Source organism: Thalia democratica, chromosome 7 (genome assembly GCF_965202585.1).
Source record: "Thalia democratica chromosome 7, ktThaDemo2.hap1.1, whole genome shotgun sequence".
Taxonomy (NCBI): domain Eukaryota; kingdom Metazoa; phylum Chordata; class Thaliacea; order Salpida; family Salpidae; genus Thalia; species Thalia democratica.
This window is the reverse complement of record NC_139171.1, coordinates 49236631-49248973: the sequence shown is the minus strand read 5'-3', so window position 1 is coordinate 49248973 and position 12343 is coordinate 49236631. Positions and strand designations below refer to the sequence as shown.

The 12343-nt window shown below is 30.5% G+C and overlaps 1 protein-coding gene across 1 annotated transcript; it reads right to left on the bottom strand.

The window, feature by feature from the left end:
- On the bottom strand, positions 1-10644 carry LOC145841001 (uncharacterized). Its single transcript, XM_082948361.1, has 14 exons — positions 10542-10644; positions 9740-9908; positions 9350-9498; positions 9173-9292; positions 8242-8394; positions 7913-8047; positions 7427-7573; positions 5927-6662; positions 5033-5248; positions 4698-4879; positions 3571-4207; positions 2769-2848; positions 2066-2148; positions 1-1862 (listed from the first exon to the last, which is right to left on the bottom strand). Exons 1-14 carry the CDS (start codon positions 10594-10596, stop codon positions 738-740), a joined length of 3987 nt encoding a protein of 1328 aa, XP_082804487.1. The 5' UTR covers positions 10597-10644; the 3' UTR covers positions 1-737.
- Positions 10645-12343: the final 1699 nt, after the last annotated feature.

The window sequence follows — 12343 nt, the reverse complement described above, 5'->3', positions numbered from 1 at the left end:
CACAAGAATTTTTTTTTAATACAGCTAGTTACGCAAACTAATAATGAAGTGCCTATATTGATTTTAAGTACCACTCCTATAAATCAAAACTACGTAGAAATACAACTTCAAAGAAAAAATATCATTAAAACAGTAGACTAATTTCTTTAGTTTATTTTTTCACAATAAATGTTTTTATTATTTTCAACTTATTTAGTAACCAATTAAAAGCATGTTCACTTCAATGATTTCATAAACATTCATGTTATTAAAAACTTAATTATTTAATACACAAACACAACTGTCTTGAAGAACTTACTTTACAAACAATTTCTTAAATTTATGAAGTTTGAAAGTTTTCATAAAGTGCTACTCAAAAAAAAAAAACTAGCACGAAAACAAGCTTGACATTTTTTGTTTGTTCTTTTAATTTGTAAACATTGCTACTTTTAATAATAATTCAAATATTTCTTTATTTAAAATAAAATATATCGTTTAATGCATATATATGTGATATGTTACGTAAAATTTATACATTTGTAAATTTTTTGTTATAAAAAGAACTACAATAAAAAAAGAACCAAATTATTAATTGCCTGTTTAGAGAAAACATATTTTTTGTGCTATACAAGCTTTTTTCTAATACTAGCAAATCTCAAAAAGGTGTTTGAAGTCTAAAACACTTTTAATCATTGAAAAAGTAAACGGTTCAATGTTCTACTTTCACTTGGCTTCACAAAAACGTCAAAAGTAACTAATCACGTGACCCGACTCGTCGATTTTTTCCTCGTTTCCATATTGAACTTCTCCTCAACGTCGCCAGCTTTCGTTTTCAACATGGAACGGTTTTCGTTTCCAATACTTTTGTTCTGAGAATGCACGTTGGCGGCTTTGAAGTTCCTGGCGCTTATGGCGCTCAGCTTTTTCATGTTGCTTCTCGTGTACGAGATCCGACTCGCTTTCTCGTGGATTTTGCTCAGCTCGTCCTTCAACGCCTTGTCTTTTTTCTTCATCTTTTTTTTTATCCTCTCGTCCTTCTGCAAGCTATTGTGCGAGTCGGACATCGATATGGGCGGAAGGGGGCAGGGGGAGCTCTTCAGCGATTTCATTCTCGTTTCGGGGAAAGTTATGCTTGCCGGATCGGGAAGATTGGACTCGATCTTTTCCAGGTCGAAAGACTCTTCGAACCCCTCATCGCTTTGAAAGTTGCTTTTTATTTCTTCCTGATCGTCGGATTTTTCAGCGGGGTCTTCGACATGATTGTTCGTATCGCTATTTTCTGTAGGTCTTTCTTCTGGTTTTTCAGTGGGCCTTTCTTCTGGTTTTTCTGTAGGTTTTTCTGTAGGTTTTTCTGTTGATTTTTCTGCTGGTGTTTCTGCAGGTTTTTCTGTTAGTTTTTCGTTCGCTATTTCTTCATCTAAATCGCGATCGTTTTTGCTTTCACTTTCACTTTTGGAAGAGTCTTTTCTTTTTTTGTTCTTCTTTTTATTTTTAACTTTTTGATTGTAGTCAATATTTATTTCCTTATGCGGTTTTACTTTATCATCATTTGGACTGATGGTTTTAGGAACCAAATTATTTGCATTAATTTCAGCTCCAGACTTTAATGGTTTGTTCTGACTATTTTGACGAACTCCAACTTCTTGGTTTTCAGTTTTTTCAAGACCCTCATCTATATCGGATAAATTGAAACTTTTACCCAAGGTGCTTGTATCATTTTCGTTGGGTTCATTTTTACTCAAGTTTTCGTTTAATTTAGTTGCTTCATTTTTATTTTTATCAAGAACCGGCGTATTTTGAAGTTTTGAAATGCAATTTTCACGCAGATCCTGAGTATTCTCGTTGTCGAAACTCACACTTGCTTTTGTTGTTGTGTCGTCCTCCTAATATTTTTTATTTAGAAAATTCTAATAATACAATAAATCGAGCAAACTATTTGATAAAGAAAACATTACATTTCATACATACATACCGTCTTTAGTTATTTTTTGATAACTTTATTTAAAAAAATAATGTTTAATTTTTTTATAACAAATAAAAGTTAGTTATATATAGATTACGAATACTAAACCATTTGTAAACTAACTTCTGTTGGCAACAAATATTCAGACCCATTTATAATTGATGACGGGGGTGTACCATGATGATTGTCATTATTTTCAAACAAATCTAAAAATTTTGAATTTTTATTTAACCCTTTTATGCATTTATTAATAGTAATACCTACAAAATCTAAAATTAAATAGTTTTTATCACAAAACATCTTTTTTAAGTTAATAAGTAGTTGTATTTTCATTCATTAAACGTTGTTTCAAACTATTTTAGAAACAAATTTAATTTAGTAAAGTATAAAGTTAATCTAAAAAGTACTTAAATATTAAATTCATAAAAATTCAAATACAACGATTTTTTAAACATGTAATTTTTTTTTAAATTTTTATAATCTAGATGTTGTATAATTAAATTAAAATAAATTTTAAATTTCTTAACTTGTTTTATATTAGTTAATCAACAAAGAATACTTAAAATATAGTAATCGTAAAAGTGTATTATTTTATTAAAATCATTTACAGTTATTAATTCTTTTAAATTTCTTAAGTTATAATAACAAGTAAATACATTTTAATTTTCGATACTTTGACGACAAAACTTAAATTAATTTTTAACTAAACTAAATAAGTTTGTCTCAAAAAGAACTGTATAACGGTTTCAAAATATAACTATATAAGCAATTATAAACTTAAAAATTGTATTTTAACAAGTATATATTATTAACATAAGAAACTTACTTGTATTACTGTTGGTTTTAGTAGAATTCGGAGAGCTTTCAAAGTGTGTCTTATTATTTGTTGTACTAACTTTATTTTTCCTAAGTGTGTTAAGTTGAATTAAAACAATATAAAAAAACCACCACTACTTATATTTAAATAAAAAACACATTTTTTTCGAACTATAAAAGTAAATTAGAATTCTGGAACACTTACATCATATGTATTTAAAAGGAGACTAAAGATATAGAAAAAATTTGGGTTTAAAAAAGTTTACAGCAAATTTTTCTCTGCTTTATAGATTAACAATTTTTTTTTTCAAATAGAAAACTGAACTAGTCTTTGCACAAAATGTTTTTTAAAAGTTTGAAATCAAAAAGTTAATTTTAATGCATAAACGTAAACTAGTTTTTTTTTTCATTTAGAATTCTAGTTAGTTCAAACAATGTTTTATATTTTGATTTAAGTAATTCGGAGAATTTAAATTTTGATTAATTAAAATAAAAGTATATTAGCGTTTAAATCAAAATATTTTTACCCTGGTAAATTTTTAAAGAAAGCAATGATATTTACATTCTACTAAATAATTGGAATAAATTGCTAAAAATAACAAAAAAAAAACGGTAAATATCATAAAAAGTTTTAAAAACTTTTAATTCTATAAAAAGTGTAAGGTTAAGTATTTTAGCAAATTCAACAAAAAATTAACAAAGCAAAAGTTTTCAAAAACTTCAAAATTTTCATATACAAGCTCTTAAAGTCTATTTTTAATGATAATTGACTTATTTAAACACAATACAATTAACTTTTTATAAAAACTTACATTTTGTTATGCAAAACTTTTCCTGCAGCAACACTGAGTAAAAACAAAATCGAAACAGCAGCGACTATAGTTTTAATATCCTTTTCAGCTTCCTCTTCCACTTCTTCAGAATATCGGGTGGTTATAGTGACCACTTTTTTTGAACTGTAAGGCCTCGTTGAAGTCATTACTGGCTTGTTCAACCGAGGTCTAGCTGTGGAAGGCGGAGTAACAACTGTACTGGTAGTCGGTAGAGTAGATGTCAGAGGTGTGCGAGTTGGCCGTGCGCTTGTTACTGGCGTTGTAATTGTCGTAGTTGTGACAGCTTCTGGTTGCGTTGAAACTTCTGCAGTGGTCGTGGTCGTCACCGGTCTTCTAAGCAGTGGTGTCGTGGAACTCACAGTAGTTGTTGCTGCACTTGCGGACTGTGTAGTAGATGGAACGAAGACGGGAGGAGTTGTGGTTAGTTGTTGTGTTGTAGTAGTCGGAGTTGTTGTTGCAATAGTCGGAGTTGCTGTGGTTGTAGTGGGAACCGTAGTAGTAGTGGGAACCGTAGTTGTCGTGGGAACCGTAGTTGTTGTGGGAACCGTAGTTGTAGTAGGAACCGTAGTTGTAGTAGTTGTCGTGGTTGAAGTTTTTTCAGTGTTTTCATTTGATTCTAAAACAAAACGGTATGTTATTACTTAAAACAATTCTCATTTTTCGACAATAAATTTTAATAAAAAAAAATTTCAGTATAAAAATACATGTCGATAAATCTGTTATAAGACGAATTAATATTGTTTAAAAACAGCTTTTCTTAAAACTTTACCTCGTCATAGCTGTACAAAGCCAAAACAATACTTATCAAAGTAGTAATCTATATACTGGTATTAAACCATAAATTAAAAGCTTAAAATAATTTTAATAATTTTCTTTAACTTTTGGAAATTCGGTACTTTTATACGTGGCTTTACAAAAGGTCTGATTATTACTTGTTGTGTTTTGAAAAAGTGGATGTATTAAACTTTTTCCGTAAACTAAGCTAACGTTTTTAATCTACAAACAATACATTACTAGGTTAAATAAAAACATCATTGACTTAACTAATATTCATCAATATTGAAAAAAAAAATTTAATTCTATTTTAAAATGAGAAATAAATCTACCTTCTTTTTCTATACCGTCACAATAAAATCCGATGAAGCCTTCATGGCACTCGCATCTGAAACCTTTCTCAGAATCTTCTTCTAATATGCACGTGGAACTGTTGAGGCAGGGCGACGAGCTGCAAGGATCCACCATATTAGTTTCGCACCTGATTCCACTAAACCTTTCCAAACATGTGCATCTACAATTTAGTAACATAAATTATTGTGTTAATAAACTATCATATACAATGTATATTGTAAAATACTTTTAATATTTAAGTGATCTAAATTAAACTATTTATGAAATTATATTACATGAAAAAGGAAAAAATAAATTTAAACAGAAAACCAACATAAAAGTTTGTATATTTTCTGTACAGCTCCCACCATTGAGACAGGGTTGAGAAGCGCAGAAAGGTTCTTGGAGGCATCCATCTCCTCTCCATCCGTCCTCACAACCGTTTGGGCATGTCCCGTTAGTATGGAGACATGCCTCGTTGTTCTTACACTTTCCACATTCGTTCGTACAGTTTTTACCCCACTGTCCTTCTTCGCAAGGCTGCTGACAGCTAGAAGTTTTTTTATTTCTTTTACTTTCTTTTTTTTAAGTTTAAAAAACAAAGTTTTAGATGTGCTAATTTTTTTTATAAGTTCTTATGTTTAACTTACTTTAAGCGTCTTGTATAAGCTTAATAACGTTTGTTATTTTATTCTAAATTACTTTGAGTCTTGTACAACAAAAAATATCTTCAGTTTCTAGCATAAGCTTTGTTAGAAGTTAGAATATTTTAGTTAGCATGATACTTTTTTAGCTCTAGAAATTAGAGCGCTAAAGTTCTACAAACTTACTGTTGAGTAAAATTTTCTTATTAAAAGGGAGTATCGTTGTCAAAATAAAAAAACTCAATATTTCAAAAAAAAATTAATTCTACTAATATACAAGCTCCATTATAGTTTTCTTAAAGTGTTTAAAATTAAAAACCCTCTTTTTTATAATTCGTTATTTTTTTTAAAGTTACGTGTAGATATTTTTTTAATGTGCCGATAAAGTCAAATAAAACATTTAAAAGTATATTGAAAAAGTTACTTTACATAATCAATCATCGTACAAAATTATTAATACACACTTTAATAGTACAAAAACAGGAAATAAGTGTCAGTTTGAAGAGGCAAAAACGTGACAAACATTTGACAAATACGTTATTAAATCCTGCACTTTACGTCAAATGCAAGCTTCAAAAACTCACTTTTCTCCCAACCATCCACTCGAGCATCCGCCTTCCGAACAACGACCGGTTGCGGCGTCGCAACTTCCTTCGACCTCACAATGACATACGTTTTCGCAATCAGCACCGAAAAACCCGGCGGGGCACGATTTTTCCTCGTCGAGGCACATCGGCGGGCTGAAACCGGCTTCGCACAGGTTCTCCTCACCCTCAGACTTCAAGCACTCACCGCTCACACTGCTGCAAGTGTTGTTTCCGAAACAGCTGCCGCAGTCCTGCGCGCACTCGAACCCGTACTTCCTGAACTCGCACGTGTTATTGCACGAGGCACCAGTCCAACCCTGCTCGCAAACGTGCTCCACTCCCTCGTTAGGGCATTCCCCGCTCACGGGGTCGCACAGGGCGCCTTCGAAGCAGTTACACTCGTTCGAGCAGTCCTCCCCCCAGAACGTGCCGTTGCACGAGTCCTGGCAGAGGGGCGGTATGAAGCCGACTTGGCACAGGGAGGTGGCGTTCACCTGGGGCAGGCACCACCCGCTGATGTGGTGGCAGGTGGCGTTCGCGTTGAGGCAGTTTCCGCACTCCGAGGCGCAGTTGTCACCGTAGAAGCCCTCCTCGCACTTGAGTTGGCAGTTTCCGCCCTTCCACCCGGCCGAGCACTCTCCGCTGTCACAGACGCCGTCGAACTGGTTGCAGTCGTGGTCCTTGCAGTGGCACGGCTGCTCGCAGTTCGGACCGTACCTTCCTTTCCGACAGTCTGCGCGATAGTTAGTCGTTAAACTTTATAACAACAGTTGATGTTTTTTATTATTTAAGTTTCAGTCGTTTGATAACAAAAATAAAGACTGGGAGTACTTAAAAAACGTAGTTGAATAAAGAACTTTTTGTGTAAGTTTACAACCAAAACAAAGTTGTCAAGCTTTGGTCAAGCTTTATTTTAAACAATACTACTTGTTTTTTTTAATGCATAAAACACTTTGGGAACCTTACAGAAAAACTGTAGCATATGTGTTTAAAATGAAAACATTAACATTTTTTGAAAATAAAAACTAGTTTTTGTTATACTGTGAAAAAAACCGACTTAGTTGGTCTACAAAAATAAGGCTCTCAAGACTAATTCTAACTCAAATCTTGTAAATTTTAGTGCTTCTCTAAATATTATTTAATGTTTATAAACTAAAACTCGTGATACACCTGTTATTTTATTTACTATTATGTTGTAATTATTAAAATTTAAACTGTTGTACTTAAATAGTTCACTTCTTTGTTTTACTTAATGTGTATAAGAAATTTAAAAAGTTTAATTCATAGATAAACATTTTGTAACAAAACCTTCTTTGCATCTAGAAAAGCTAAATAATGTCATATAATTTAGTAACTTAAAGTACCACTCGAATACAAAGCTTTAAAAAAGTTTACAAACGTAAAACAAATACCGTCTCAGAATCTGCATTTTAACGAGCTTACACTTTCGATTGATATTAAAATATGACGTAACAATCAAACAAGTTTGAAACACACCGCGATTGCAGCGCGGACCGAAGTATCCTGTTGGGCAAACGCATCCGTGGGGGTCAGTGAGACACATCAGCTTCCCTCTGCACCCGGCTTCGGTGTTGTTCCTGCAGTCGTGCTGGCACGAACCCCCGAACTTGTTCGGACCGCATCCTTAGTAAAAAAATAAAAAGTTGTAAAAAATAAGGTGTTTTGTTATTTTTTTAAGGGTTCAGAAAAAGGCAATTTGTTTTCATTGCTGTTAAAAATACCTAAAACTGGTGCAAGAGCGCTAATACTGAAAACAAATTTTATATAACTTATTAAATTATACTGTAGTTTTGATAACAATATAGCGTAACTTTTAATAATAGTTGCAAAACGATTTTCATTTTAAAATGTAACATTTCTGTTAAAACAATGTACAAGACGTTTTAGATTTAGACAGTTATCTACAAGCTTAAAACATAACTCTATTAATCAAATCATCTTTTTAAACAACTTTTTACAAACCTATTTCACAAATGTCCCCCATGAACCCAGGTGGACAGATGCACACCCCTTCGGTCTCGTGACAGATTCCTCCGTTCAGGCAACTCGGGCATTTTAACTCGCACTCTGGCACTCCGTAAAGTCCTTCCGGACACTCTGAAAATTAATTAACTGTTTAAAATGATTATAAAAAAGTGCAACAAGGTTTATACAAGTAGTTTAAGTTAGCACAGAGGTATACTTATGTTTTAAGTTTACCAACAAGAAATACTACTATCACTATTAAAACAGAATTAAAACTTTTTTCCTCAAAACTATTTAATTAAAAAAATAAAAGATAAAGCTTAAACTTCTGACAATCACTCTGGCCAGACTCTGCATGTAAACGCGGTTTCTTCTTTCGTTCCTGGGAAAGGTCAAGTAGTACCCCGCGTGTCCGGGGTATGCGGCAGGAACCGGCTTGTATCGTAGCGTTTTCAACATTTTAGGTCTGCCTCCCATGGCTGGAAAAAAAAAAGTTTAATTTGTTGCACTTTCAAAATTATAATAATTTTATTGAGCAAAAAGTATAAGTACTCCTCATTAAAACTTTATAAAACTTTTATAACCTCTTATCTTATAAAATATAAAATAATAACATTAGCAAGTTGTTTAGTTTCAAATGAGTTTAAGGGTTATTATTGTTTTAATTAGAATATTTTTTTAAATACGACTCGTTTTCATAATAAGAGCAGTGTTTATTTCGATGTGTTTCACTTATATTAATACTTATTTTAGACTACTTTTCCAAAACGTACGCAAAACATTTTTTACCGTAGTCAAATAGTTTTGTTAGAGGCGATTTCTTTTAAAATTGTTGTACTCTATCAAGTATCAATAAAATTCACTTTTAATATTTCTATATGAATGTTATAATAGTTTTTAATAACAAAGATTAATTAATAGTTAATCATTATATACGTAAATTAGTTTAGTGATTTGTTATACTCTTCGTAACCATTTTTAAATATATAATAACATGATGCAATGTTTTACTTAAGCAGTCTGCTGAGTTTTAAATTTTAGCACTACTAATAACTAGTCACTGTTTTAAACTTTAAAACGGATACTTAAAAATCTGTTGTATATGTTATTCACTAAATTTTATTAAATAAATTACAATTGCAAGTAAGTTTGTAACCTTAATGAGCTGATAGTAGTTTAGATACTCATTAAAGCTGATTTAGGTGTACCTAAACAACACAAAAAATATAACAAAAAATTGTTGTTCTAAAAACCAACTCGGTATCAGGTAGGTGCCGTAAGCTTCGAACCTCGCTCTCCTCGTCATCTGCATGTACATGAAGCTGAAGGGCTTGAACATGGAAGCTCTGTAGTTGGGCACGCTCGATACGATTTGCGCTGAAAAATCAACTGTTTGTTTAAAACAAAAAAATCAATTGAAAAGATCAAAGTTACCCAAGCTGGACTGTATGTGTCCCGTCACCTTGGTCTTGTTGCCGTTTTCATCTTCGGCGGAACAAACGAAGAACCCGAACTTCTGGGTCTGCTCGCCCCCCTGACCCGGCAATGTGCACTGCGCCCCCGGCCAGTTTTCCGGTGAAATACTTTAAAAATTATGATTCAAACTAAAAATAAAATCTACTGCAAAGGTAAGACAACTGCTAGTAATTAAGAAATTAATCAGAAAAACACAGCATAGTTTGGTAAAAAATAAAAACAAAGCTTGATATTTTTAGCTTTTTTTTTTGTTAGTTATTTTAAACTTTTAAGCTTTTAAAATCAAAAAGTTCAACAACTAAACGTGAAGTTAATCTTGTTACCATCAAAAAATAATAACTTGTTCACCCGTCAATATCAGACGCGTTTGTCAGGGATCCCATTCCCATCGGTATTTTACGGAAGGTTTCATTAATTTTTATGTTGTCAGAAACACACTTTATTACCGCCTGACTTTTGTAGTTCACTGATGATTGCGGAATCACCATTGTTATGTCCACCAGACAGTTTGCAGCACCTAGTATTTTAAAAACTTTATATCCAATAACTAATTTTTTTCTTTTATATGAGTGCAAGTATGATAAGCTTTTTTTGTTATTGAAAAGTTTTTGATTATTTATTAGAAACTTCAACTGAACTTAAAAATTGAAACTTATAAAACTTTATATTTATATTGTTTTGACTAGATAATAAGTGTTAAATTTATATGGTTTGGAAAAATACTTTTAAAACTTTTCAAATAATATCTGCCGCAACTAAACTAAGAAAATGTATACCGAAAATCTACAGTTATGAAATATGTTTTACAGTAACAATATTATAATATTTAACTTTTTCAAGTAGTCTTTTAGATATGTCAATTATTCTTTGTAATTTTTTGTCTTTATATTAAATTCTATTTAAAAAAATGTATTTTAAAAACAAATCAGCTAAACGTTATACTTTTTTTTTTTCGTTTACTTTTTTCTCAATTTTGATTTATTTATAAGTTTTGTGATACATATTCAACCTTTTTCTATAAACTACGTTCCAAAAGTTTATATAAAAAGTTTTACTGGTTAAGGCTTTTAACTTACTGTTCTAAATCTTTGATAAAAAAAGTATCTTTAAACAAACATTCTAACTTCTTATAAGGTTTCCTTTAACTCACCTAAGAATAGCCATAATACGATGAAAAAGTTATAATAAATTAAAAGTGGTTTCATTTTTAAATTGTCTTGCTTGCTTCATGAATTTAAAACACTGAACTTTAGTTTCATAATTACTATTAATTAATCGATTTAATTGTGAAGAAGCACTTCAAACGGCCCAATTTGTATTGTGGTTCACAAACGTAATTGTTATGAACCTGTTGTACACTCACGCATACTTATTTATATTTAAAAACAAAAATAATTTTACGTAGATTTAACACTCTAATTTAAAACCTATATGTAACGCTGTATTCACAAAATTACATTTAAGTTTTTACGACTTTGTACTTTAGTCTTTTAAGTTTTACGAACTTTTGAAAAGAAACAAGTTGTTTTTAGTTATGTTTAATTTCTTGTTTTAATTTCATCTGAATAGTTTTAATAAATAAAATAAAAGAATACATGTACTCAATTGTATTTATGTACTTATAAAACTGAGCTTACCAATAATGTTGTTTAATAAGATGGTTAACACTTAATAATAATTGTAAAGTTAGTTTTATTAATTAAAAATAAGTTTTAAAACTAAAGATGATAAACGTACTGTTTAAAACATTTATGAGTCAAAAATAGAAAGCATAAAAGAAATATTGTCATGTAAATCATTTCGAGACAGTTAGCATTTTACAAATATACTTTAGTAGTATCATTGGCTTAATTTAAGCTAGAAAAAAGAATGAAAACTGTTTAAGTTGAGAATGTAAACCTGGTTTTAAGGTAAACTTTTTGAAATTATGAGTAGTTACACTTACTATTGTTATACTTTATTTAACTTCTATAATATACTCACCGAAAAAGTACAAAAAATACTACAACAAAACATAATTTAGCAAGAGTTTTAAGTAAAAATAATAAGTTTAGTCGGTACACTAATGGTTGTAGCAAAATGTAAATTGAATTAATACTCTCATATTTAAAATTAGACTAGTAACAACTTTTTTAGTACTTTTCTGGCTAAGTTTAAATTCTAGATTAAATAGAATTTATTGAGATATGTTTTAGTATAATGATACAGTTTAAAAGTTGTTTTGTCGATGTATCTTATATTTAAAATAAACTAGTTCTTTATAAAATTTACTTAAGCTTTGGATAAATATCTTAGTTTTATTGTCTTTTTACTGAAATCTAAGGAAAAGTTTCCTACTTTTTGACAATACTGCTTGTCTAGGTTATGTCCCTTTATAACATTTTAATTAAAAAATAATCTTTATAGCTAAAACTTTTATTTTTAAAGATTGTTGTTTGGAAAACATGCACAACACATTCACTTTTTATACACTATGTGTAAGTTTGTTTCAAAATGTTACAAATACTATTCATATAACTTAAGTTTCATTTGTAATATTGAAGTAAATATTCACTACAACAGAAATTTCTGAAATAAAGTTACAATTTTTTGGTTACCGACAATGTTTGCAAGAGTTTTGAAGCAACTAATGTAGCAAACTTATTTACTGTCTGTTTATTATACTGTATTCGTTTACAATAGCTTGCTGTCCTAAAATTAAATATTTAAGTTACTATTAAAGCTAATTTGATTCGTAAATTTTTTTTTTGATGTTTTTAAGTATTTTTTTCTAATACTAAAAAAAATTTGTTATGATTTCAAAGCTATAATTCTATTAACATTTTAGTTTAGCAATCAGCTAAGTGCAGCCCGCGAGCCACTTGCGGCCCGCAAAAGTGCAAATTTGGCCTACGTTTACATTGTACGCCATTCATTATTTTATTTAAGTTAAGAAAATTTACTAGGTAAAAT